General features: G+C 42.4%; 1 protein-coding gene across 2 annotated transcripts; it reads left to right on the forward strand.

Annotated features, from left to right (window-relative positions):
• Positions 1-1,495: 1,495 nt before the first annotated feature.
• MASTL (microtubule associated serine/threonine kinase like) lies at positions 1,496-25,150 on the forward strand. 2 transcript variants are annotated; one of them, XM_029078135.2, is made up of 13 exons: positions 1,496-1,643; positions 5,410-5,547; positions 7,759-7,898; positions 8,545-8,633; positions 10,457-10,563; positions 11,723-11,873; positions 12,934-13,106; positions 13,300-14,430; positions 16,330-16,468; positions 17,140-17,154; positions 19,015-19,128; positions 19,485-19,586; positions 23,991-25,150. In XM_029078135.2, exons 2-13 carry the CDS (start codon positions 5,428-5,430, stop codon positions 24,146-24,148), a joined length of 2,439 nt encoding a protein of 812 aa, XP_028933968.2. In that variant the 5' UTR covers positions 1,496-1,643; positions 5,410-5,427; the 3' UTR covers positions 24,149-25,150. The 2 variants fall into 2 exon arrangements, with proteins under 2 accessions (XP_028933968.2, XP_039769777.1); XM_039913843.1 differs by lacking the exon at positions 17,140-17,154.
• The last annotated feature ends 1,533 nt before the right edge of the window (positions 25,151-26,683 follow it).

Below are 26,683 nucleotides of genomic sequence, written 5' to 3' on the forward strand. Positions count from 1 at the left end.
CGAATCGTACATTCCAAGCGCTTAGTACAGTGCTCTGCAATAGTAGGCTCTCAATAAAAACTATTGAATGAATGAATCGTCTCTGTTGCCGAATCGTACATTCCAAACACTTAATACAGTCCTCTGCACATAGTAGGCACTCAGTAAATACGATTGAGTGAATGAATGAATCGTCTCTATCTGTTGCTGAATTGTACATTCCAAAAGCATAGTAAGCGCTTAATAAATACTACCGAATGAAAGAATGGTCTCTAGCTGTTGTCGAATCGTACACTCCAAGCACTTAGTACAGTGCTCTGCACATAGTAAGTGCTCAATAAATACCAATGAATGAATCGTCTCTATCTGTTGCCGAATCGTACATTCCAAGCGCTTAGTACAGTGCTCTGCACATAGTAAGCGCTCAATAAATACTATTGAATGAATGAATCATCTCTGTTGCCAAATTGTACATTCCAACCGCTTAGTACAGTGCTCTGCACGAGGTAAGCGCTCAATAAATACCATTGAATGAACGAATCGTCTCTTTCTGTTGCCGAATCGTACATTCCAAGCGCTTAGTACAGTGCTCTGCACATAGTAAGCTCTCAATAAGTACTATCGAATGAAGTGTCTCTGTTGCCGAATTGTACATTCCAAGCGCTTAGTACAGTGCTCTGTACGTAGTAAGCACTCAATAAGTACTATTGAATGAATTAATCGTCTCTGATGCCAAATTGTACATTCCAAGCGCTTAGTACAGCGCTCTGCACATAGTAAGCGCTCAATAAATACCAGTGAATATGGTCTCTGTTGCCGAATCGTACATTCCAAGCGCTTAGTACAGTGCTCTGTACATAGTAAGCACTCAATAAGTACTATTGAGTGAATGAATCGTCTCTGTTGCCAAATTGTCCATTCCAAGCGCTTAGTACAGCGCTCTGCACATAGTAAGCGCTCAATAAATACTATTGAATGAATCATCTCTGTTGCCGAATCGTACACTCCAGGCGCTTAGCACAGTGCTCTGCACATAGTAAGCGCTCAATAAATACTGTTGAATGAATCGTCTCTGTTGCCCAATTGTACATTCCAAGCGCTTAGTACAGTCCTGTGCACATAGTAAGCGCTCAATCAGTACTATTGAATGAATGAATCATCTCTATGTGTTGCCGAATCGTACACTCCAGGCGCTTAGTCCAGTGCCCTGCACCTAGTAAGCGCTCAATCAATGCTATTGGACGAATGACTCAATTCGACTGGAATTCGCGCGCTATCGCGTGATTTGGGCCGGAGCGCGAGGAGAGGGCGGGATTTGAAGGGGCGCGGTCGCGTGCGCCGTTGCGTCCCGTGCGCGCGTGGCGGGACGTGCGGTGACGTCAGGGGGCGGGGCCTCGTTTTGAATGGGGTTGGCGGGCGCGCGCGCGGCGGCGGCGGCGGTGGCCTCGACGAGGAGGAGGACGACGACGACGACGACGACGATGGGACCGGGGGAGCGGGCGGAGGCGGAGAAGGAGGAGGAGGAGGAGGAGGCGGGGGGCAAGTCGTTCCCGGTGCCCGCGCCGCCCTCCATCGAGGACTTCACCATCGTGAAGCCCATCAGCCGCGGGGCCTTCGGGAAGGTCTACCTGGGGAGCCGGACCGGCAAGCTGTACGCCGTCAAGGTGAGAGCGGCGCGGGGAGGAAGGACCGCCCGCCATCAGTCGACGGCTGCGGCCGCAGGCAGGCAGGCAGGCAGGCGTCAGTATTTAGCGAGCCATCACGCTGCGCGGGACACTGGGCTAAGCGCTTGGAAACTACAGGTCGGCAGCAACAAAATAATAATGATGCTGGTATTTGTTAAGCACTTCCTATGTGCCGAGCACTGTTCTAAGCGCTGGGGTTGATAATAATAATGGTGGTATTTGTTAAGCGCTTACTACGTGCCAAAACACTGTTCTAAGCGCTGGGGGGAATAATAATAATGGTGGTATTTGCTAAGCGCTTACTACGTGCCAAAACACTGTTCTAAGCGCTGGGGGGAATAATAATAATGGTGGTATTTTTTAAGCGCTTCCTATGTGCCAAGCACTGTTCTAAGCGCTGGGGGGGAATAATAATAATAATGTTGGTATTTGTTAAGCGCTTACTATGTGCCGAGCACTGTTCTAAGCGCTGGGGTGCCTTGATTCTATTTAGTTGCCATGGTTTTTACGAGATGTTCTTCCCCTTGACTCTATTTATTGCCATTGTTCTCGTCTGTCCGTCTCCCCCCGATTAGACTGTAAGCCCGACAAACGGCAGGGACTGTCTCTATCTGTTGCCGACTTGTTCATTCCAAGCGCTTAGTACAGTGCTCTGCACCTAGTAAGCGCTCAATAAATACTATTGAATGAATGAATGAATAATAATAAGGTTGGTATTTGTTAAGCGCTTACTAGGTGCAGAGCACTGTTCTAAGCGCTGGGGTAGACACAGGGGAATCAGGTTGCCCCATATGGGGCTCACAGTCTTAGTCCCCATTTTACAGATGAGGTAACTGAGGCACAGAGAAGTGAAGTGACTTGCCCACAGTCACACAGTTGACAAGTGGGAGAGCTGGGATTGATACAAGCGTTGATACAAGGTCATCAGGTGGTCCCACGTGGGGCTCACAGTCTTCACCCCCATTTTCCAGATGAGGTAACCGAGGCCCAGAGAAGTCAAGTGACTTGCCCAAAGTCACACAGCCAATAAGTGGCGGAGCCGGGATTAGAACCCACAACCTCTGACTCCCAAACCCGGGCTCTTTCCACTGAGCCACGCTGCTTCTCAAAACAAAACAAAAGCATCGGGGTGGGGAGACATACAGAGACACCCATCTCCTCGGTTCTGATCCCGGCCCTGCCACTTGTCAGCTGTGTGACCGTGGGCGGGTCACTTAACTTCTCTGTGCCTCAGTTACCTCATCTGCAGAATGGGGATGAAGACTGTGAGCCTCACGTGAGGCAAGCTGATTATTATGATTATTATCTCCTCTAAGACTCCCTCCTCCTTTCCCCACTCCCCTTTGCATCGCCCTGACTTAATAATGTTGATATTTGTTAAGCGCTTACTATGTGCAGAGCACTGTTCTAAGCGCTGGGGTAGATACAGGGTCATCAGGTTGTCCCACAGGAGGCTCACAGTTAATCCCCATTTGACAGATGAGGGAACTGAGGCATAGAGAAGTGAAGTGACTTGCCCACAGTCACACAGCTGACAAGTGGAGCGGGGATTCGAACCCATGACCTCTGACTCCCAAGCCCGTGCTCCTTCCACTGAGCCACGCTGCTTCTCTAATAATAATGGCATTTGTTAAGCTTTTACTATGTGCAAAGCACTGTTCTAAGCGCTGGGGAGGATACAAGGTGATCAGGTTGTCCCATGTGGGGCTCACAGACTTCATCCCCATTCTACAGATGGGGTAACTGAGGCCCAGAGAAGTGAAGTGACTTGCCCAAGGTCACACAGCTGACAAACGGCGGAGCCAGGATTAGAATCCATGACCTCTGACTCCCAAGCCCGGGCTCTTTCCACGGAGCCACGCTGCTTCTCTGCCAAACAAGGAGATAGGCATCACTACCATCAGAATAGATAAATAGAATCATAGATATAGACACATCATTAATAAAGAGTAATTAATATATACAAATATGCAAAGTTTTGTGGGGAGGGGAAGGGGGTAGAGCAGAGGGAAGGAAGAGGGGCGATGGGGAGGGGAAGAGGGGCAGAGGGAAAGGGAGGGCTCAGTCTGGGAAGGCCTCCTGGAGGAGGTGAGCTCTCAGCTCTTATGTCCGTGTCAGTCATTTATTCATTTATATTAATGCCCGTCTCTCCCTCTAGACTGTAAGCGAGTTGTGGGCGGGACATATATCTGTGTATTGTTCCTTCATTCGGTCGTATTTATTGAGCGCTGACTGTGTGCAGAGCACTGTAGTAAGCGCTGGGAAAGCACAATTCAACAATAAAGAGAGACAGTCTCTGCCCACACCGGGCTTACAGTCTAGAAGGGGGGAGGCAGACATCAAAACAAGTAAACAGGCATCAATATAAATAAATGGAATTATAGATACATACACATCAAAACAAACAAACAGGCATGACTATAAATAGAATTATTTATTCAATCGTATTTGTTGAGCATTTATTGGGTGCAGAGCACTGTACTAAGCGCTTGGAACGTACAAATCAGCAACAGAGACGATCCCTGCCCACAATGGGCTTACAGTCTAGAAGAGGGAGACAGGCATCAAAACAAACAAGTAAATTGTTTATTGTACTCTCCCAAGCGCTTAGTACAGTGTGCTGCACACAGTAAGAGCTCGATAAATATGAATGAATGTGTTTGTGAGAGAGAGAGGCACATGGGGGCCTAATCGGGGTGGGAAAGGTCTAGATTTCCCTGGGGTTCACTGAGCCCTGCTGGGTGGGTTTTGGGCCGAAGAGTCCGAGCTCCTGTGAAAGGGATCAAGTCAGAGCAACGCAGAAAGGAGTGGGAGAAGAAGAAAGGAGAGCTTAGTCAGGGAAGGCCTCTTGGAGGAGATGGGCCTCCAATAAAACTTTGAAGGGTGGGGGGCAGTCATTGTCTGTTGGATTTGAGGAGGGAGGGTGTTCCAGGCCAGAGGCAGATGTGGCCAGGGGTCGGTGGAGGTGTCACAGTGAGAAGTGTGCCAGCTGGGTTGTAGTAGGAGAGTAGAGAGGTGTGGTAGGAGGGGGCAAGGTGATTGACTGCTTTGAAGCCAGGGGTGAGGAGATTTTGTTTGATGTGGAGTTATGCACTGTACTAACCACTTGGGAGACTGCAGTATAACAATAAACAGACAAACTCCCAGCCCACATTGAGTTACAGTCCATCCAGGAAGACAGACATTGGTATAAGTAAATTGCAGATCTGTACATAGTGCTGTGGGGCTGGGAAGGGGTCTAGGAGGTGAATCAGGTGGTCACATATCATTTCCTCTTCCCTCTCTGTTGTAAGTTGCAGCCGATATTCATACTTTGACTTTCTCCTTCTGCTTCTCGCACCCTACGTCTCAGTAGTTAACCTGTTGTGAAAACGTGGGTTATTGATCCATAGGTATTGATCCATTTTGCAGATGAGGGAACTGAGGCAGTGGCTTGACCCAAGTCCCATGGCAGACAAGTGGCAGAGCCAGGTTTAGAACTCAGGTCCACTGACTTCTAGTCCGGAGCTCTTTCCACTAGGCCAGGCTGCTTCCCAGTGCTATGTACATGTTGTGTGGAGCTGAAGAGGATTGCTTTCAGTTTTTAGTAATGTCAAAAGTCAAATAATTCTTTAACGTAAAAGTATGTTTTGTGGTAGATGAGGAAGTATGCATGTGGGCACTAGTTGGGTGGGCATGTTTTGTGTGTTGTAAGTAACAAGGTAGTGTAGTGTGTGTCTAATGCAATTTTTGTCCTTTTCGGTAGGTTGTCAAAAAGGCAGATATGATCAATAAAAATATGACTCATCAAATCCAAGCAGAAAGAGATGCATTGGCTCTCAGCAAAAGTCCTTTCATTGTTCATCTGTATTATTCTCTCCAGTCAGCAAATAATGTTTACCTGGTGAGTACCTGTTCAAAGGTAGCCTGGTAGGTCATGAAACAAAATTAGTGACATTGACTGTTGTCTTATGCTGCCACTGTTACCATTGAAAAAAAACTCCTCACTATTGCCTTCCAAGCTCTCTATCACCTTGCCCCCTCCTACCTCACCTCCCTTCTCTCCTTCTGCATCCCAGCCTGCACACTCCGCTCCTCTAGTGCTAACCTTCTCAGTGGGCCTCGTTCTCACCTGTCCCGCTGTCGACTCCTGGTCCTACTCTTGCCTGGAATGCCCTCCCTCCTCAAATCCGCCAAAAATCACACTTCTTCCCTTCAAAGCCCTACTGAAGGCTCACCTCCAAGAGGCCTTCCCAAACTAAGCCCCCCTTTTTCTCAGCTCTCCCTCCCTTCCCCATTACCCTGACTCACCCCCTTTGCTCTACCCGCCTCTCCCTGCTCCACAGCACTTGTGTATATATGTACATATATTTCTATTTATATTGATGCCTGTTTACTTGTTTTGATGTCTGTGTCCCCCTTTAGACTGTGAGCCCGTTGTGGGCTGGAATTGTCTCTCTCTTGCTGAATTGTACTTTGCAAACTCTTAGTACAGTGATCCTATGATATAATGAATGAATCCATTAGATGCTGAAGTGTTTGGGAGCTTGAGGAGGGGTGTTCTTTGCAAAGAGCAAGAATGTCTGTGAAGCCTGACTCTGTGGGTGAAAGAGCTACCTAGTAACTGTGGGCGAGTGCTCTCTGTTTCCTTGAAATTCCCTTGGATAGTTACAAAACTCTGATTTCCTACCTCATGATAGAACTTTAAGAAAAATAACTGAATTCTTATTTGTCAATTCGCTAGTTATTATGGCATTTATTAAGAGTGGAAGTGCTCTGCCAAATAGATGTGGCTACTTTTGTTAGTTTTGTGGTCTGGGTTTCTTTTGCTTTAATTAAAATGTGAGTGGATATTGCTTTGTTTGCCTTTTAAGGTTTCCCCTCCTGGGAGTTTAAAGTATTCCTTTTGAGGGTTTTTTGTAAGCATATACTTGGATTTCGTTGAGTTATTTTATCAAACTAGGCTTTTTCTTGCTTTTTATGACTACTAATCTGAAGCTCTTTTTCTTTTGTGTTTTTTAATTTTGCTTTGAGGAATGGGTGGGTTTTTTGGTGGAAGAAGGGATTAACCTGATTAAGAGGTGGAGGGAATGATCCTGGTGATTGGTTAACACAGGGTGAAAGGTGAGTTTCAGGAAGAGAAGACTTGTGGGAGTAATCACTGGTTCCAAAGGTTAGTGGTGGAGCCAGAGAGAATTCATGGAGGATTATGGAACTCTTCTGAGTGAATTGTTGGGGGTTCGTGAAAGGGGTGAACGGTGAGCGACAAGAGTTGTTGAAATCAATCAATCACATTTATAGAGTGCTTACTATGTGAAGAGCACTGTACCAAGCTCTTGGGAGAGTACAATATAAAGGACACCTTCCTTGCCCACCATGAGCTTACAGTCTAGAGGGGAAGGTTAATAGAATAGGAGGAAAGTCAGCCTGAACCCAGAGTTATTTAATCAAAGGTATATATTGAGCAGTTTCTGTGTGCAGAGCACAGTTGTAAGCACTTTCTGTGTGCCGAGCACTGTCCTGAGCACTTGAGGGAGTACGGTGCAGTAGAGTTGCTAGACATAATCCCTGCCCACCAGGAGTTTACATACCTCTAGAAAGGGAGACAGGGATTAAAATAGAGGTAGTGAAAATGGGAGAGTATAGGGATGTGTGAATAAGTGCTGTGGAATTCATTCAAATTGTATTTGAATCACTGTACTGTACTAAGTGCTTGGAAAGTACAGTTCGGCAACAAATAGAGACAATCCCTACCCGACAACGGGCTCACAGTCTAGAAATGACTATCAAGTGCTTAAGGCGTAGAGATCCAAGTGCATAAAGAGCATCCAAGTGGTTGATATAGGTTTGAGTAAGTTAGAAGTTAAATACTGGGTTGAGGAGCATTGGTTTGGACCAGAAGGTCTGGAGGGTAGGGCTCTTGAGTATTCTGCAGGGTGGGGATTTTATTCAGTTTTAAAGTGTTGGGGTCAAAGCCGCAGGTTCTCACCAAAAATCTCAAGCCTTTTCTTCAAGCTTCTAGTGGTTTGGCAGCTTGCATTATAGAATTATATTGGTAACTTTTTTTTAAATCAAGATCTAATTTTCACTCTTCAATATGTTCTTTCTGTGGCAGGTGATGGAATATCTTATAGGGGGAGACGTCAAATCTCTCCTGCACATATATGGTTACTTTGATGAAGAAATGGCTGTGAAATACATTTCTGAAGTAGCACTCGCTCTAGATTATCTTCACAGACATAAAATAATCCACAGGTAACGAGTAAACGAGTTTTTATCTCTTCTAATTATTTCCTTGAACATTTGAACATCAGAAGTGGAATACTGCAAAACCCAAACCAAAAACTAGCCCGGGGAGAACAAGCATGGCCTTGTGGATAGATCACAGGTTTGGGAGATTGAGGGACGTAGGTTTTAATCCCGACTCCGCCACTTGTCTGCTGTGTGACTTTGGGCAAGTCACTTCAGTTCTCCATGCCTAAATTACCTCATCTGTAAAACGGGGATTAAAACTGTGAACCCCATGGGGGAATTGGACTGTGTCCAAGATGACTAGCTTGTATCTACCCCAGCACTTAGTACAGGGCCTGGCATCTAGTAAGCGTTTAATGTATGCCATCAAAGAAATTGATCTAATCACCAAGGGCATCTATCTATACGTGAGCAAGGAGGAATTACTTCATTATATACAAATTTCCAGTTCCTTAGAACAGCTGCTAGGTCCTCATTAGGGGTTTCTATCTCTAGGGTTTCCAAATTCCCAAACTCCACCAAAACTCCTTGGTCTCTGTTGGCCCTATTGCTTCCCTTTGCAGCCGAAGGGAAGTAGTCTAGTGCACACATGGGAACCTAGATCTACCTCATCAGTGGGTGATTTATTTCTTCTCTTATGTTTCTGCAGGGATTTGAAACCAGACAATATGCTTATATCTAATGAGGGTCACATTAAACTGACAGACTTTGGCCTTTCCCAAGTGGCTCTGAACCGAGGTAAGAAAAATATCCTGGTAAGTGTTGGAAAATGTATTTCATCATGCTTGATTTTGTTTTAACCTTCACATATTTGCTCTTAGTGCTTATTTGATCTTGAAAACCATACAGCTTGTTGGGTAAAATCTAATAGTCAGGGAAAGCTTCCTGGAGGAGATGTGGTTTGATTGTTAGGTGGAGCCCTTCACGCTTTGAGGATTTCAGTGCAGTGTAGCTAAATGAGAAACTATTGCTAAAGGCAAGAATCCCTTCATTCCTCACACCAATAGAACTTTCCAAGCTAGAGGCAAAGGGTTCACATTTTTAAAAATTCACAAATATTGCTCAGAAATGACCATTCATTTTTTATTTTTAAAAATCAACTTTTAATGCTATCCAACTGCACCCCAGTTCCTCCTCACTGAACTTGGGCATTTCTTAGAAACCTGGGACCTCAGCTTTCCTTGACCATGGCGGTTTTATCTAAACACATTTGATTTTGTGTGCCACAGTTTTGAGTAAGTATTACCCAGAACCAGAGGTAGGAAAAATAGCAAGTGAGATTATAGTGGCATGAATGATAGGAAATGATAGGAAAAACCTGTCAGTCATTCATGCCACTACAATCTCACTTGCTATTTCGGCACTTGGGCATATTGGGCTTCTCCTACTAGATCAACAGATCATTAGAGCTAACTCTGTGGGTGAATTAATGGTAATTGTTTAGAGTTCATAGCAACTGAACTTTAAAACAGTTACTATTAAATTCCCTGGTTATATTAATGAACAGTTACATGACACAATGTAATCTTTCTACTGGAGGTAGCAAATCAGAACCTAGTCTGTTTAAAATGGTTTTTGTTTTGGGGTTTTTTGCCCTAAATCTTCTTGAATTTTACCTGGTTATCCTACTTCCCTTTATGTTCCTAATCCATAAATCATAACCACCTGCAGGAGAGGCAGTATGCCCTGGTGGCAAGAGCACAGGCCTGGGAGTCAGAGGACCTGGCTTCTAATCTGTTGCCGAAGTATAATTCCAAGTGCTTAGTACAGTGCTGTGCACATAGTGAGCGCTCAATAAATATGATTGAATGAATGAATGAATAATCCTGGCTCCACCACATGTCTGCTATGTGACCTTGGACAAGTTACTTATTTTCTCTGTGCCTCAGCTACTTCATCTGTAAAATGAGGATTAAGACTGTGAAATCCACATGGGACATGGACTGCATCCAAGCTAATTGACTTGTATCTGTTCTAGTGCTTAGTTTAGTGCCTGGCACATATAAGTATTTAACGAATACCATTAAAAAAGTCCTGTATTCTCTTCGCTACCTTCTCTTTACCCTTCTTCTTCCCCACCCTCCATTCTTGGTTCCTGTTCATCAGACTCCATATTAGGTTATGAATTGGTCTTTATCCTCATATTTCTAAAATGTACACAGTCCTTGCTTTGTCTTCAGTTCTCTTCCATCTCTCCCCCTCATCTCCAGCCTATTGATACATCTTTGCTGCCCAATAACCATTTTGTCCCCTCAAGAGACTACTTAATCCACTGGGGACTGTGGTGTCCCTAAGCATCAAGTTTAATAATGCCTTCTTTAAATCCATTGGATGGATCTTTTGTATATTTAGGAGGAAGCCTTCATTTTTTGCACTTCTTTGTAAAATGTCTTCAATTAAAATGGGTTCACAAGTGCTTTATTAAAGATATGGTAGCCCCTGCTGGCACATGCCACTCTGGTGGGTTCTTTTGCTGCAGCTAAATATAGACTTGGGCAGAAACTCATTTGAGTATGGAAAAATAACCTAATATGCCATGCTAATTTTTTCTACCTACTTAGATATAAACATGATGGATATCCTGACCACTCCCTCAGTGGCCAAGCCAAAACAAGACTATTCAAGGACTCCAGGACAAGTGTTATCTCTCATCAGTTCCTTGGGATTTGTAAGTGCTAAACCAAAATGAAATAGTTAATTCCCAGTAGCCATTTTTACAGAGTTTATTCCTATAATATGGTATTCATTCAAAGTTTGCAGAGAAATCCTCTCCCTCAATGTAATTTTTGGTAAAAGACAAATATTTCAAATTGGCTTGCCAAAACCTTACTTCCACATTAGATTTCTTATTGCAGCAGACATTTGGTCTACACTTGGGTAACACTTCACCTTTTCTTCTTCCATACTTTATCTCTTTTCAATACATCAAAATCCAGGGGCCCTTGGTTTCATATTGCCAATAGAGGAAAATCAATCAGTCTTATTTACTGAGTGCTTATTATATGCAGAGCATTGAATTAAGCACTTGGGAAAGTACAATATAACAAAGTTGGTAGGCATGTTCCCTTCGCACAGTGAGGTAAAAGTCTAGAGGAAAAGATCACATGTACCATGACTACTAGGCTCTCCAAATTACCCCTCCCTATCCTCCTGAGCATTCAAATACCCACTCCCTGCTGCCACAAACTACAAACCTAGCTGACCTTTATTGTCTTTCTCCATCAAAGCCATCCAGGGGCTCCCTCCCTTCCCCAACCCCTCTCGTCTCCTACCCAAATGCAGAAATTCACAGCTTCCCTAACCACAGTTAAGGGCAGTGAGCAAAGCTAAGCTTAAAAGGATTCTCCTCCTAGAGTTCTCAGGGACCTCCTCACTTCTCTCCTGCTTAGTTGAAGTTTGAAGACCTGTCTTCTTCTATGATTGTTCTATCACCCCTGTGTGATAGAACTTTCTAAGGATGAAAATTCTGGGCCAGGCTCTTACCTGGACAAACTTAAATGGTCTTTGAGCAAAGGAAAAGATGGGGCCTGTTCAACATACCACCACATGGACATCAGGTGTTATCCTGCTTCCTAGCTAGAGCCAGCAGTGGCCTTCCTATAGTCAAAGACCTCAGAGTCTCCAAAAGCTGTTGAATTAATAGTTGGTGTGAGTAGGTATAGATCAAAATCACTTCAGTACCAATAACTTTCTGGATTTCTGGAGGACCTTGGTGTCAGTTATGTGATCCAGATTGAGGATTTTAAGCCAATTTAATTGGGTATTCTGAATACTTGTTTATTTTTAGCAGTTTTTTTTTTTCAGCAAGGACTTTATCCTTTTAATAGCACACACCCTCTGGAAAGAAAATGCAAGAGTCTGTTGAAGCTATGACAAGTCCTGTAGCTGAAAATGCACAGCTTTCCCAAGGACTGCCTTGTCCAATGTCTGTGGAACAGAAGGCTGTTACTCCATATTCAAATAAATTATTGCATTCATGTAAGTATTTTAAGAAAATCATTTATCTCAAAAGATAACTCTTTTCCTCTAGATAGTATTGCTACTTTTGGAAAAAGCTAAAAAGTGAGGCCAAAACAATCCTAAATTAATAATGGGGGACAAAGGGAGAGGGAAACAAAATTTGGGATAATAATAATAATGATCCTTGTTAAGCGCTTGTTATCTGCCAAGCACTGTTCAAAGTACCAGGATAGATACAAATTAATCAGGTTGGATGCATTGTGTCCCCCACATGGGCTCACACTCTTAATCCCCATTTTACAGATGAGGTAACTGAGATGCAGAGATTAGAACCCAAATCTTTTTGGATTTTTATTATTATTTAAATCTCTGCATCATTCAGTTAATTTAAGAAGAGATTACTGAGTATCAGGGAACGTGTCTACCATCTCTGTTATATTGAACTCTCCCAAGCCCACAGTAAAGTACTCTGCATAAAGTAAGTGCTCAGTAAATACCACTGATTGACATCAAATCAGTCGTCAATTGAATGCCACTTCTGTTATACTACATTTCAGTGTGCAACTTTTTAAACACGAGAGAAAATAATTCTTCCAGTCTTTCATCTGTGAAGTACTTGCTATTATGGTTTAGGAAGAAAGTCATTCATGGATCTTCATTAACAAATATTTTTGCGGGCAGTACTTATAATTCTAGTTATAAGATCATATTTCATCTGAAGATCGAACCTCAAGTCCTTTTTCAATTAGGATGTATGCATACAAATGATACCAACCTCTGAATTTAGCTTTGAGTTTCATAGTTCTTCGAATGCTACTTTGTAACCTAGGTATAGAAACTTGGGCCAACTTTCTAGATTTTTGTCTGTGTGCTGCTTAGGCAAAATTAACATTGCATGGAAACCCTTCTGTATATACTCTATGAGAAATAATTATACGCTATGGCCTAACAAAAGTAATTCCTCTTGCCTGTCCATGCCAACTGTATCTGTAGTTAGAAGGAAAATAAATTAGAGCTTGTAACAAGCTTCAGGTTTTGGCTCTGAAATGATGAACTAGCATTACCTCTTCATTCGAAGGTCTCGATTCTGCCATCTTAAATCCTGGGATGCCAGTGAAATGTCTGACGCCCACCCTGCTACAAGTTAGAAAACGAGCTGGTACTTCCAGTGCCAGTAGTCAGTCCCACACATTTGTGTCCAGTGTGGAATCAGAATGCTGCAGTAGCCCCAGATGGGAAAAAGATGTACAGGTAAGAACAGTATTTTTTTCCCAGTGGGGGAAAAACCCCTCATTATGTATTTCACTTAACTCTCCCATCAGCTTCATGTCAAGGGGCTACGCTCTTATCTAGATGAGAGAAGCTCATTAAGGAATTTAGATTCCTTAGACTGTTTCTCCATTTTAAGAAAAACTTTTTGAGTTTTTAGTTTTTGTATTTACAGGAAAGTGAAGATTCAACCGAAACCAAGAGCTTAAAGAAAAAGGTCTTGGAGTCAGCCTTTTCTCCCATTGGTTCAAACGTCCTCCAAGTTGCCAGAAGAAGTGAGCTGTGTGATGCGGGATCTGCCTCACTGATTGCTTCAGAAGCAAAAAATCTAGTTAGAAAATGCCTCTCTGAAAATAAAGCTTGGGAAGCAAGAGAACTCTCTGTCAGCAAGGTTTGTCCAGCTACTAATTCAGACCAATCCACTGGCCAGCTGCCCCAGCAGCGGTCCATGACTTCCGTCAAAGGCAGTTTGGCTGTGGGACACACTGGAAGAACTGGTTTGAAAAGGAGTTTTGATTTTGTTGACACCAGTCCCTGTCAAAAAATGATCCAGAACAAAAAAACTAATGTGGACTATCAGCGTGGCTGTGAAATAATGGAATTTCATCCGAATCCAAGAACGGGACTAACAACTGAAATCCAATGCCTAATGCTCTCTGGCATCAAAGGCCTTCAAGAGGATTTTTGTAGTCAAGAAAAAAGTGCTAACGATATTACCTTTGGGCCACAAACACCAGATACGGCAACAATGCCAGGAATAGCTAAAAATCTTTTGTGTGAACTCGATGAAGATTGTATTAAGGAAAGTAAGAAAAATGATTTGAGTTGCAGTTTTCTAGGCCCAGAAGATGGTAGAGCTTTGAAAAATTTGAGTGCGGACTCAGATTCATCTTTTCCTGGAATGTCTGTTATGGAAATCCCTTTAGAAAAGCCATTTTTAAGTAGAGATAAGAGCACTAAAGAGCTCTCCTTTGAGGAATCCAGAATTGAAGATGCTATGACTGCATCACCAAGCTGTCAGGAAAATGTAGTAAAAGGGGCTAAGGAATCTGCAGCTAAAGACATCAAACTTTATGACATGTTAGCTCCTTCCTCATCGGAGGTGGTAAAAACATTGAACTTATTTAAGAGAAATGCTGTGGTGTTTCGAAGTTACAACAGTTCAATTAATGCATCCAATGCATCGGAGCCATCAAAAATTAGCATGACTTCTCTAGAAGGAATGGATATCTCATCTGTTTGTAGTGGTTCGTATCCCATGACTATTACCCCCGCTCAAAAAGGAAGGTCCTATAAAATGAATGAGGTACGTGCACAAGCATTTTTTTTATTGGCTTTGATTCTACAGGCAGAGAGGAGGACGGGACCTCAAGGCAATCTACTCCAGACTCTTCCTTCCCAGGGTTTCTGCATCTAACCGTCAAATATAAATGGATGTATCCCTGATAGGCTAACAAGAAATTCTCCCACATGTTTACTGTCACTAACTTATTAACAGTCAGTTGTATTTATTGTGTGCTTACTCTGTGCAGAGCACTGTACTAAGCACTTGGGAAGTACACTATAACAATATAACACCAACTAAGTTATTTGTTTAAAAGTGTAATGTGACTTTCTCTTAACCCAGGGACTTTTGAAAAATTTATTAGCTGTGAATCATCTCTGTTCCATCTGCAAGAAGAGCATTAGTATTGGACACAATTAACAGCTATCACCCTGCTGAAATTGGATGGCCAGTCGAATTTTGGCAGTTTTCTGAAATCTGAATGGGTCTGTTATTTGGGGGACCATCTGCATTTAAATTTTTCAGGTTCAAAGTAAAATTGGCCACATGGTTCTCAATATGCTTTTTACTCCTGAGTTAAAGTGATAGTACCTGCTGTTAGGATACAATTTCAAAAGTAATTTACAAAAACTTATTCAATACTTCCCGTGGATTCCCATAAGACTTGTGCTTACAGCTCTTCCTCTTGATCAGGGCTTTCAGGAGATAAATTAATTCTCTTGAGCCTTCAGGCCACTAGGGCAATGTTTAGTGTACACACCAACTGGACAGCAATTCAGTGTCTCAGGTAGGACGGACTTTCAAAGGAATGTATTAAGAGCCTACCGTGTACAGAACACTGGGCTAATAATACATCTGCTTGCAGACCACGCTTTTGAAAAGGTCGCCGGTAGCTAATAAATCCTTTTATAAAATGATTAGTAACCTAACCCACTATTAAATAGGACAAAGGGTGTTGGTGAATAGAATTCTATTTTGGGGTTGTGTGGTCCATGAAGTGGGTATACTAGTCTAAGAGTAGGAGGGAGCAGGTAGAAAAGAAACAGTAGGACACACTCTCCTAGACTTTTTCATTCATTCAATCGTATTTATTGAGCGCTTACTGTGTGCAGAGCAGTGTACTAAGCGCTTTCCCCCTTGACAACAAATGCAGCACCTGCTGTAGCTGGGTTTCTTGTGAGCTGCACAGAAGCTGGCTGGGGGATATGAGCATGATGGGCCTAAGGTACCCCAATTCCTATAATCTAATAGAGTTAATACTCCACTCAAAGAGTCTTCCCAACTATCAAGGAATAATTTCAAGCACAGAGAATTGGATTCAATGGGTGCTAAGTGTTCTCCATACTAGGGGTAGTGATTTCTCCACGGGTGCTTAAAAGTAAGTAGCACAAATGAATCGGGATGAAATATCCGAATAACTCAATGTTCAGATATTTTAAAAGCATGAATACAAGTGATGAGAACCAGAATAAAATACATCAGTACTAAGGGTGATAGTTACGTTGGCATGACTGGACAGTTGTAAATTAATTGGGAAGAGCTTCCTGAGAAAGTGGCATTTTTAGGAGGGCCTTGAAAATGGGGAGAGCAGCCAAGTACTGTTAAAAGTACAAGATAATCAGGTTGAACACAGTCCCTTGTCCCACATGGGACTAACAATCTAAGAAGGAAGAACAAGTATTGAATTCTAATTTTGCAGATGAGAAAACTGAGGCTTAGAGTAAAGTGAGTTGTCCAAGATAACACAGTAAACCAGTGGTGGAGCTTGGTTAGAACCCAGGTCCTCTGACTCCCAGCCCCTGCCCTAAAAATCTATACCCTCCAACTAAGGATACCATGTCTAAGAAGTCTCTCTCAAAGTACTGGAAATAAGTGATGATTGACTTAGGTTTTCATTCTCCACTTTTCTGGAAATCACAGACCCCACTTCAGGCAAAGGCAGGAACACCTTATAGAACTCCCAAGAGTGTGCGAAGAGGAGCAGCCCCGCTGGAAGATGGGAGGATTTTGGGGACCCCAGACTACCTGGCTCCTGAGCTGCTCTTGGGCCAGACTCACGGTAAGAAGCCCTGACCCCAGGAGCCAGAACTTCTGTTTTTCGTATGCTTTTAAACTCAACTTCACCAAAGTTAAAATGAAATAGAGCATCCCTTCTCATATAATGTGCTTATCTTCTGAAGGGATACAAAGGGCTCTTACTATAATGTAATATGTATTGCTAATAATGTACCACAAGTCTGACTTGGATTCCAAAATTCCTCCCTGTGGGATTCCAGAATCTACATGAGGGGAGGAGGAGGAGGGAGCCTTACTATAATCAAGTCCTGAAATTAAGTCCCTGAGTACTATTCTACTCTTATTCCAGAGATGACATGGCATGGAGATGCAGAGGGAGAACTCCCTCTGGCTAATTCCCAGATCGCATTTGAAAGCCTGTCAAAAATTTTACACAAACCATCAACCAAACTGCAGTCCAAATTTAGGAATGAACTTTTCAGTGGGACCTTTAAAAGTTATCTTCCAGCAGTTTGTGAAGTGCGTGTTTGCTCAGATAATTTAACAAATCTTTTTAGAGCAAAAACAACAAAATCTCAATGTGCCATTGATTTTAGTGGCACTAAATAATAGGTGTCTGCCAGGTTCAAGATTCGTGAATCATTTTCATTAACAGCTAGCATAATGTTGTGTATAATCTAAGTATACACCTAACTGCTGTTTTTTTGTATACAGGATTTCTGTCTCCTGGTGAGTGAGTAGCTATAAAACCTTGTGGACAAGTATATTCAACAGAAAACAGTCAAAGTTTAATTAGATCACATTGTAGAGGATATAATTTCTCCTTCAGTCCATTATAAAATGAAAACAGGATTGCCACTCTCGTGAGTAGTGAGACGTTTTCAGATAGGTCCATGGAGCAACACTCATCTCCAGGTGGAGCCTGTTCTTTTCTGAGCTCCTTTTCAAGATATTTAAAAATATCTTGATATCAAGATACATCACACCGTACCTCAGTCGGCACAGCCGCTTTATGGAGTTACTGGGAGTAGATGATTGTTAGTAGGTGGGAACTACTCTTTGGCCTTTCAAGTTAACTCTTATGATAATTTACTCGTAAAAAATAGTTGGTTGCATCCCCACAGATTACCAAAACAAATTTCAAATTGAAGCTATGTTTTATAGAATGTAAAATTTTAATTCATTCTGTCTTCACTACAGCTACTAACTGGAACACCATAATCTTGCCTAAAGGTGTGATCACATTAGACTTTGACTGAAGTGAATGTGGACATATACTTATGCTTGCAAATACCTATGCCTTTGCTGGGACAGCTCATAAGGCCTGGGTTTGGGCCAAAAAAAACCTCTAATCAAGGAACTCACAAAACAACTAAAAAAGGCAAAGCAAAAAACCCTAAAAGTGTATTCCCATCTCCTCCTCCTTTTTTTTCCCCAAGGTAATGGAAGTGGAATTGGCTAATAGTATTTTAAATCCTTCTAAAAGTCCCTCCTTATTGCAGCTTGCAATGTTTACTAATGCTAACCACACTCACTGGTGAGGAGGATGGTAATTTTGTGGAGCAAGGCCAAAGGTCAGTTTGCAGAATGTGTGCTCTTGGATTCTTAGAGGGAAGGTGGGTCTTGGGCTTGCAGGAGCACTGTAGAATGCATGCAGCATTTTTTTTTCTTTCAGCAGGTTCAAAGTTGCTTTGCCTGCTTATTTTATAAGAAACTGGTGGCAGTGACTTGATAACCTATGAATTTTGATATTTGCTTCAAAAATAAGGTATCATTCCAAATAATGAACACTTTGGAGTTTTTTAAACATAGGATGATTTAAAGAGTATTGAATACAAATTCTAAGCACACAAAAATAAATTACAATCTTACATATGGTAACAAGCACTAGAACAGTCCAGGATCAACAGCTGTCTTGAATGGAGGCTTAATTATTACTCTTGTTAATGAGGTTTTATTTTATTGACAGTTTATTGACAGTTTAAGGCTGTTCTAAATGCCTTAGAAACTTACTTTCATTACCCTAAATAGCTTCTCTAACAGTATAAAATGTTTTCCTTTGTTGTGCATTAGGAATTTAATCAGTTTCTATTCAGGTACTCTACAAGCAGTGGGTAAAATATTTGGAATAAATCAGGGACCTGGAGATTGAGAACACTGGTACATCTTACTGCCTAATGATCTTACTAAAAGCACCAGACCTGACATTAATTTTAAAAGGGTTATTACAAACCTGCTGAGATAGATGCTGTATTTTTTCCCCCCCTCTTTGAAAGCTTCTCACTTTCCTCCATCTTTATATATTCCTAAACTCCTTGCTTAGTCTACTATTTTGGGGTTTTCCTCATTATTTTTCTTACATCTGTCTAATTGTTTTTCCCTCGTGATTCTTTGTGTCCCTCACCTTCTTCATTATCCTTTTCTTGTCTGTTGTTCTCTCTTTCCAAAGTATCAAGAGGCCATCTCTTGACAGCCAGAGAGAAGTGTTAGGAAAGATACAAAGTTGATACTTTTGACACTGAAAATGATTGTAGTTGTATGGCCACCTTAAACTGACTGCCATTTTTGCCACTTCCTCCTAAAATTCAGGTCCTGAGGTAGATTGGTGGGCTCTTGGAGTTTGCTTGTTTGAGTTTCTAACAGGAATTCCACCCTTCAATGATGAAACCCCTCAGCAAGTATTCCAGAATATCCTGAAAAGAGGTAATTTTAAAAAATGAGTTCCATTTACCAGGAAAGGCAATGTGATCTAGTGGGCAAAGCATAGGACCTGGATTCTGATCCCTGCTCTGTTGATTGACCTGCTGTGCAATCTTGGGCAAGTCATTTAACCTTTCTGAAAATGTTTTTCCTCATCTGTAAAATGGGAATTGGGAATTGACCTGCTCTCTTTACTGCTGCATTTTGTAAATCCTTGTGGGGCAGAGACTATCTCTGACCTACTTTGTATCTACTTCAGTGCTTAGATCAAATGAAGAAGCAAAACCTGACCACAAATTTTTATTCATATGGTAATTTTATTTTAATGGTAGCCAATAAATTTATTGCTGTATTTGCAGATATTCCTTGGCCTCAAGGTGAAGAAAAGTTGTCTGATAATTCTCGAAATGCAATAGGCATTCTTTTAACTCTTGACAATACAAAGAGAGCTGGACTGAAAGGTGAGTAGTTGGTTTTTTGTTGTTACTGGGGAGAGGTATTTTTATTTTAATTACTTTCCCTGCTTTTAAGAACAGAAGTTGTTTTAAGGGAATGGATACTCAGATATCCCCCAAACCAGTTTTCATCTCCACTTGGGAAACGATCTGGGCATGTCACTCCCCTTCTTAAACACCTCCAGTGGTTGCCTATCAACCTCCACTCCAAACAAAAACTCCTCACTCTAGGCTTCAAGGCTCTACATCACCTTGCCCCTTCCTACCTCTGCTCCCTTCTCTCTTTCTACCGCCCACCCCGCACGCTCCACTCCTCTGCCTCCCACCTCCTCACCATCCCTCGGTCTTGCTTATCCCGCCGTCGACCCCTGGGCCACGTCCTCCCGTGGTCCTGGAATGCCCTCTCCTCACCTCCGCCAAACTGATTCTCTTCCCCTCTTCAAAACCCTACTTAAAACTCACCTCCTCCAAGAGGTCTTCCCAGACTGAGCTCCCCTTCTCTCTCTACTCCCTCTACCGCCCCCCCTTCACCTCTCCGCAGCTTAACCCTCTTTTCCCCCCATTTCCCTCTGCTCCTTTCCCTCTCCCTTCCCATCCCCTCAGTACTGTACTCATCTGCTCAACTGTATATATTTTCATTACCCTATTTTGTTAATGAAATGTACATCGCCTTGATTCTATTTAATTGCCATTGTTTTTACGAGATGTTCTTCCCCTTGACTCTATTTATTGCCATTGTTCTTGTCTGTCTCCCCCGATTAGATCGTAAGCCCGTCAAAGGGCAGGGACTGTCCCTATCTGTTGCCGATTTGTTCATTCCAAGCGCTTAGTACAGTGCTCTGCACATAGTAAGCGCTCAATAAATACTATTGAATGAATTAATTAATTATATAAATATACTTAGTTTCAGTGAGCAAAAGAGGCTAGCAAAGAGTTCACAAAAATGCCTTGGTATCTACTGCATTTAAAGGAACAAAAATTCCTCAATGTCGTTTCAGTAGCATAAGCTAACTTCTCCAAAGGTTTATCTTGGCTAGTCTGTTACCTGGATGGTACTCCTTGCCACCCTGGAGGATTTAGAGCTATTACGTGATGGCTCTTTGTAGAAGATGCTCTAGTGGATCGAGCAAAGGCGGAGAGTCAGAAGGACCTGGGTTCTAATTCTGACTCTGCCATTTGTCTGTTGTGTAACCTTGGGTGAGTCACTTCTCTGTGCTTCAGTTACCTCATCTGTAAAATGAGGATGAATAATGTGAGCCCCATTTGGGACATGGACCATGTCCAAACTGATTAGCAGGTACCTACCCTTGTGCTTAGTATAGTGTCTAGGACATAGTAAGCACTTAATAAATACCATAAAAAAAAGAGGCCCACTATAGTGGGATTTGTCCCAGGAGTCCCTTTTTTTATATCCTCACTTTTTAAAGGGGAAATGAAGACATGGAGGATATATTCAGCATTAGAGAGCTTTTGCTTGGAGCTTTTAAAATAAGCTTTGCCCTTTCATATCAAATAACTATAAGCAACTAGTCTTTTTCTCAGTAAAATTTTTCTATAGTAAATGGCTCCATCTTGCCCCAAAACACACACACACACACACACACAAAACAAACACACACACACCCCCTTTAGCTCTTGACTATAGTTTGGAAAGAAAGATCTTGCCCTCTATTTCTCTTTCCACACTGAGGTATGCAATGTTTAATTTAGGCTGTCAGATTGCCCTTTTGGGATTATTTCTTTTCGAAATATTTCCCAGTACTAAATGGGTAAAGCTTTCCCAAATTTCATCTTGGGATTAATCCCTTTGCCAAAGAACCTCTTCAATGCCTTGAGGTGGGAATAGTAGTCTTGTTCTTGGATCCTTACAGAACAGGGTCTTCCCTTGGAAGACATTCAAACTTTCTGGTGTGAGTTTCAAGCATGAACACTTAAGCTGTGGGAACTGCCGCTGCTGCCACTGATCTCAGCCCCAGGGGATGTGCCCATCTAAAATCCAGGGGGAGCTGGAAGAGATGGGAACGGGAACTAAGAGTCAAAGGGCACTGGGAGAGTGAGTGTCTTCAGGGAAGAGCCCACGTCCTGAACTCAGAGCACTGCAAGGAATAGCAATATGGTTACCTACAAAAAAAACCCATCCAGAGAGGCGGATAACTTTATCTCCCTGGTTCTTTTCCAACTGACCGTACCCATCCCACTCCTGAGTCAACTGCTGTTGACCAGGAAGCATTTTCCCCTTCATGTAGTCCCAGATACTTTTGGAGACTATGTGTCCTGCTAAAATGCACTTTCTCCTTTCCTCCCTCCTGTCGGGGAGAAGGAGAAACCAGTAGAACTCCATTCTATAATAAATCATTTTATAATAAGATCCTAGGGTATTCATGCCCTGTAGTTCATGCCAACAAGAGAAGCAAAGTTACCTAGTGGATAGAGCATGAGCCTGGGAGTCAGAAGGACCTGGGTTCTAATCCCAGCTCCGCCCCTTGTCTCCTGTGTGATCTTGGGCAAGTCACTTAACTTCTCTGTGCCTCAGTTACCTCTTCTGTAAAGTGGGGATTAATGCTGTGAGCCCCTTTTGGGACATGCATTGTTTCTAACCTGATTAGTTTGTATCTACCCCAATGCTTAGTACAGTGTCTGGCACAGAGTAAGCACTCAACAAATACCGTTTTTGTTTTTAAAAAAAAGCAACAAGTTGATGAATGACTTTAAGAGCCTGGTGGTGTCAGGTGCTTTTCTTACAGTCAACAGATGCTTAGTAAAAGTTCCAAATTCTTGCATTTCTTCCCCTTCTGGTGACTTGGATATAAGGTACTATTCGAACCTGAGCACAAATTGTGTCTTGCAGATAAGACTCAAATATTTTGACCCATCTACTGATGTGCTCATTCCCCTGACTTTCCTAAGTACATGAATGTCAGGGTAATTTTGGTCTCCAGTCTAACCCCATCACCTTCCTTGGCATCCTCCCAAGTTCAGGAAGGTTTGGCAATAGGATGAAAACTACATATCCCTAAAAACATACATCTCCTGACTTGAATCTTCATCATGAGCTCTGTCCTCTCACCCTCTCTGTACTCTTGCATCTCCTCCTGACTCCAGGACATCCCTGCAAGGCTGTCTATTGTCCTGGCATTTCAAGCTCAATATGTCCAAAACTGAACTCCTCATCCTTCACTCAATGGTATTTATTGAGTGCTTACTGTCTGCAATGTACTTTACTCTCTCCCAAATACTCTCCCTCCACCAACTTTACCATCACAACTTAACATTGTCACCAATCCTCCCCGTCTCTGAAGCCCCCAACCTCTACATTATCCTTGTCTGCTGCCAAATCCTAGCAACTTTTTCTCCCTAACATTTCCAGGATTCACCCCCATCCTCTCCATCCAAACAGCCACCATGCTGGTCCAGTCCAAATTACTTGGCATAGCCCGGCTAAACAACTACATCAGCTTCTTCACTGGGCTCCCTGCCTCCAGTGTCTCCCCTCTCCAAGCTACACTTCACTTAGCTGACTGGATCATTTTTCTACTACGTCATTCTGCCCATCAGCCTTAAAAAACATCTAATCATTGCCCATTCTCCTCTCCACATCAAGCAGAAATTCCCGACCAGTAGCTTTAAGACTCTCAGGAAGCTCTATTCCTCCTACTTATCCACTCCCTTCTCCCACTACACCCCAGTTTACACTCTCCAGTTAATCTACTCACTGTGCCTCTCCTTTTCTACCACTGGCCTTTTGCCCAGGCCTTTTTGCTGCCTCCCCCACTACCCCCTTCAAATCTGTCAGATCACAGTTCTCCCCAACTTCAAACCCCTTCTGAACTTATATCTTCAAGAGGCTTTCACTCTAATCTTCTCAAGTTATACTTCTTTCTCCTCAACCTTCCAGTTACCACTTTAGGACTTCTGTGCCACTTAAGTGTATGTCTTACATAATCTATTACTTTGGCACTAATGTACATATCCCCCTTTTCTTCCCTGACTGAATTATTTTAACATCCACCTCTCCTGCTAGACTGTAAGCTCCTTGAAGACAGGGATCATGTTTATTTACTAGAGTTCAGTGTCCCACACACAGTAGGGGCTCACTAAATACTACTGTTTGAGTGTTTGACATATTAGCCATCAGTGAGGATAATAATGATGTTAAGCGCTTACTACGTGCCCAGTACAGTCACCACATCAAGGAGAAAAAAACCCACCGACATATGTGAATTATGGGACCACCCAAAAAGTGCTCAGAAGTTGAGAAACCAGTCAGTTTGAACCCAGAAAGGGACAGTATCCTGTGTACAAGTTGAGTCTTCTCCCCTGTCCATTTAAAAATACAAGGGAACTTTTGAGGAAACTAAGTAATTTGGAGGTGGTATCGTGTTAATACTTTAACTTTGGTTTCTTTTTAAGAGCTGAAGTGCCACCCTCTTTTTAAGGACGTGGACTGGGACAATCTGCAGAACCAAACTATGCCGTTCATTCCCCAACCAGATGATGAAACCGACACTTCCTATTTTGAAGCAAGAAACAATGCTCAACACCTGACTGTGTCTGGGTTTAGTTTATAGTAACGAAAACCTAGAAATCTGTTCATGTTTTGCACATTTATAGCTGCTTCTACAGGTTGGTCCGATATTTTAAAGACACTTCTTTTCAATTGGATTGATCTGCTTTTAATTCGTATTGTTGAGGAGGCTTAAAGAATATTATCAGGTTAGCCAGGTAAATGTTACAGGTCTAGATTTAAAATTCCTTTGATTTATTTATTCTGTTAAGTGCACCTTACACTACTGATAAAGCTGTAATGACACAATCACTTTAGAGAGGGGATGTGGTTTCTTCCCTCCCTTCTGCTGCTGCTGTTACATTCTGTTTCTAATATCACACTGCTGTAAGCAAAAAGAAAAGCATGGCTGCATTTAAATGTTAATTTAGTTGCATGTGGCTGGCAAGTGACCTATAATATCTTGGAAAATAATTTAAAACTATCCTTTTAAAAAAAAAAGACAAGCATGAAACAAATTCCAGTGCAGCAGAAATTCCTTTCTGCTATTAAAATATAACTCCTTTGGGAAGTGGTAAAACAAGAGAATGCCTGTGGTCACTTATATAATCTGTTCAGCTGCTAAATGTTTTGACTCTGTTATCCATGCTGTGACCAGTATTTCCTCTTCAATGACAAACAGCTTAGAAAAGCTGAAAATGTTACTAAAAAACTTTAAATGCCTTAATTACTGTCTGCTCATATTAATAGCTTTTGTAATTTTAGTAGAAAATTAATCTTAGATGCAAAATTTGGAAATAAAAAAAGAATGTATATTACACCTATTAACTAAAAACTATGTTTAATAAAAGGGATTGAATCATAAATTAATCCAGAGGACACTTATCAGTCAAATTCTACATTAAGGATCATCATGTGCTTTGGTAAAGACAGGAGGAAAGTTATGTTTCAAATACTTAAATGTAGAATTTCAGCTAGGAAGTAAAATGTTTCTTTTTGTAGGCTGCTTCATGTATTTCATGATAAGCAGAGCAAAGTTGGGAGTAAATGTGAGTTGCCTCCCCTGCTCTACTCGTAATCACTTTGGATTGGGAGGGGTATATGTTGTTGTCGTTGGTCAAACGTTACTCAACCTAAGTGTCTCTTCTGCTCGAGTATAGGACTGTGCTCTGGGGTGCCATCTACCTAAAGGAAAAACGAAATTACAACCACAGCATTCCTTTCTCTCCCCTTTCTGTCCCCTCCTTCACCCCCACTTTCCAGTGCCTCCTCCCTTTTCTCGCCTTTAGCCCCCAATACTTGTGCCATCTCCAGGAGCTTCCTGGAGAGAGAGCAGCCCGTCTCCAGAAATTCCCATTGCACTGTTTCCAGGTGTGCTGCAAGCAAGGGAGGGAATCATGGAGACCAGCAGGTAGATCTATTGACCTGTGCTGGGAGTGGCACAGGTAGGTGACAGGGGAATAGAAATTCCTGCACGCTCCTTCCATGGACCTGAGGTGTCATTCTCCCATCAGTATGTAACTGGAGTTTATTGTGCTTAGTCTTGGTTCTGATTCAGATCAATTAATCAGTGGTATTTATTGAGGGCTTACTGCACGCAGAGCATTGTACTGGCTGCTGGGAAAGTATAATACAACAGAGTTGGGAGATGCATTCCCTGTCCACAAGGAGTTTACGAGTCTAGAAGGGAAGACAGATTGTTCTCACCCACCTTTCTAGTGTATTGTTTCTAGGAGGATTAAAGGATCCAACCTACTCAGGAAGCAGCCTGGTGTAGTGGGTAGAGCATGGGCCTGGGAGTCAAAAGGTCAAATTCTAATACTGGCCCCATCACTGGTTTGCTGTGTGGCCTTAGATGAGTGACTTCACTTCTCTGTGCCTCAGTTACCTCATCTGTAAAATGGGGATTGAGACTTTAAGCCCCATGTGGGAAGGGGAGTGTGTCTAATCTGATATTCTTCTATTCACTCCAGTCTCAGTACAATGCCTGGCACATAGTAAGTGCTTAACAGTACCATCATTATTATAATTACTCATTATTAAACTAAAGGTTCAAGGCAAAGGCCACAGTGGGATTGTAAACTCCTTTGAGGGAGCTACTAACCCTACTGTATTCTCTCTTCCTCTGCACAGCTATAAGCTCTCTATGAATACTGATTGACTAAATTAATACTTTTTGGTCTAATGAACTTAACATCAAGGGAAGGTGTGGGGAAAAAAAACCTTATTAAATGGGTTATAAATGAAGCTTCATTTCTGGCGTTAGTACAATGTCATATCAGTTGAGACCTGGTCAGCTTTCTTCCTAAATCAAACTTTAGTTATATCTTTGTCACAGCTTCTTTTTCCAGTTTTGTTTAATCGGTGTGGTGTTTTTCTAATGGGCTAGTAGAGGGGTGGCCAGACTGCCCCTCCTTGTATATGCTCTAGTTTTCTGCAGCAACAGTATGCAGTGAGGTACAGCTGTAGCTCTGGTGCCCCTGCTGGGCCAGGCTAGGGAGGGATGTGTTGCCCAGCCTCCTCCTCTCATGAACACCATTCTCACCCAGAAATGCCCTCTTACCCTTCTGGTTAAATGATGGAAAAAAAAAATCTTTGG

The sequence above is a fragment of the Ornithorhynchus anatinus genome, chromosome 13, assembly GCF_004115215.2.
Source record: "Ornithorhynchus anatinus isolate Pmale09 chromosome 13, mOrnAna1.pri.v4, whole genome shotgun sequence".
NCBI classification, from domain to species: domain Eukaryota; kingdom Metazoa; phylum Chordata; class Mammalia; order Monotremata; family Ornithorhynchidae; genus Ornithorhynchus; species Ornithorhynchus anatinus.

Excerpts from the sequence above, each read along its gene's own strand:
- MASTL (XM_029078135.2), top strand. The coding sequence starts at position 5,428 with ATGATCAATAAAAATATGACTCATCAAATCCAAGCAGAAAGAGATGCA. Across the intron at positions 10,564-11,722 it reads TCATCAGTTCCTTGGGATTT|CACACACCCTCTGGAAAGAA; the intron begins GTAAGTGCTAAA and ends TCCTTTTAATAG. Across the intron at positions 19,129-19,484 it reads CCAGAATATCCTGAAAAGAG|ATATTCCTTGGCCTCAAGGT; the intron begins GTAATTTTAAAA and ends CTGTATTTGCAG.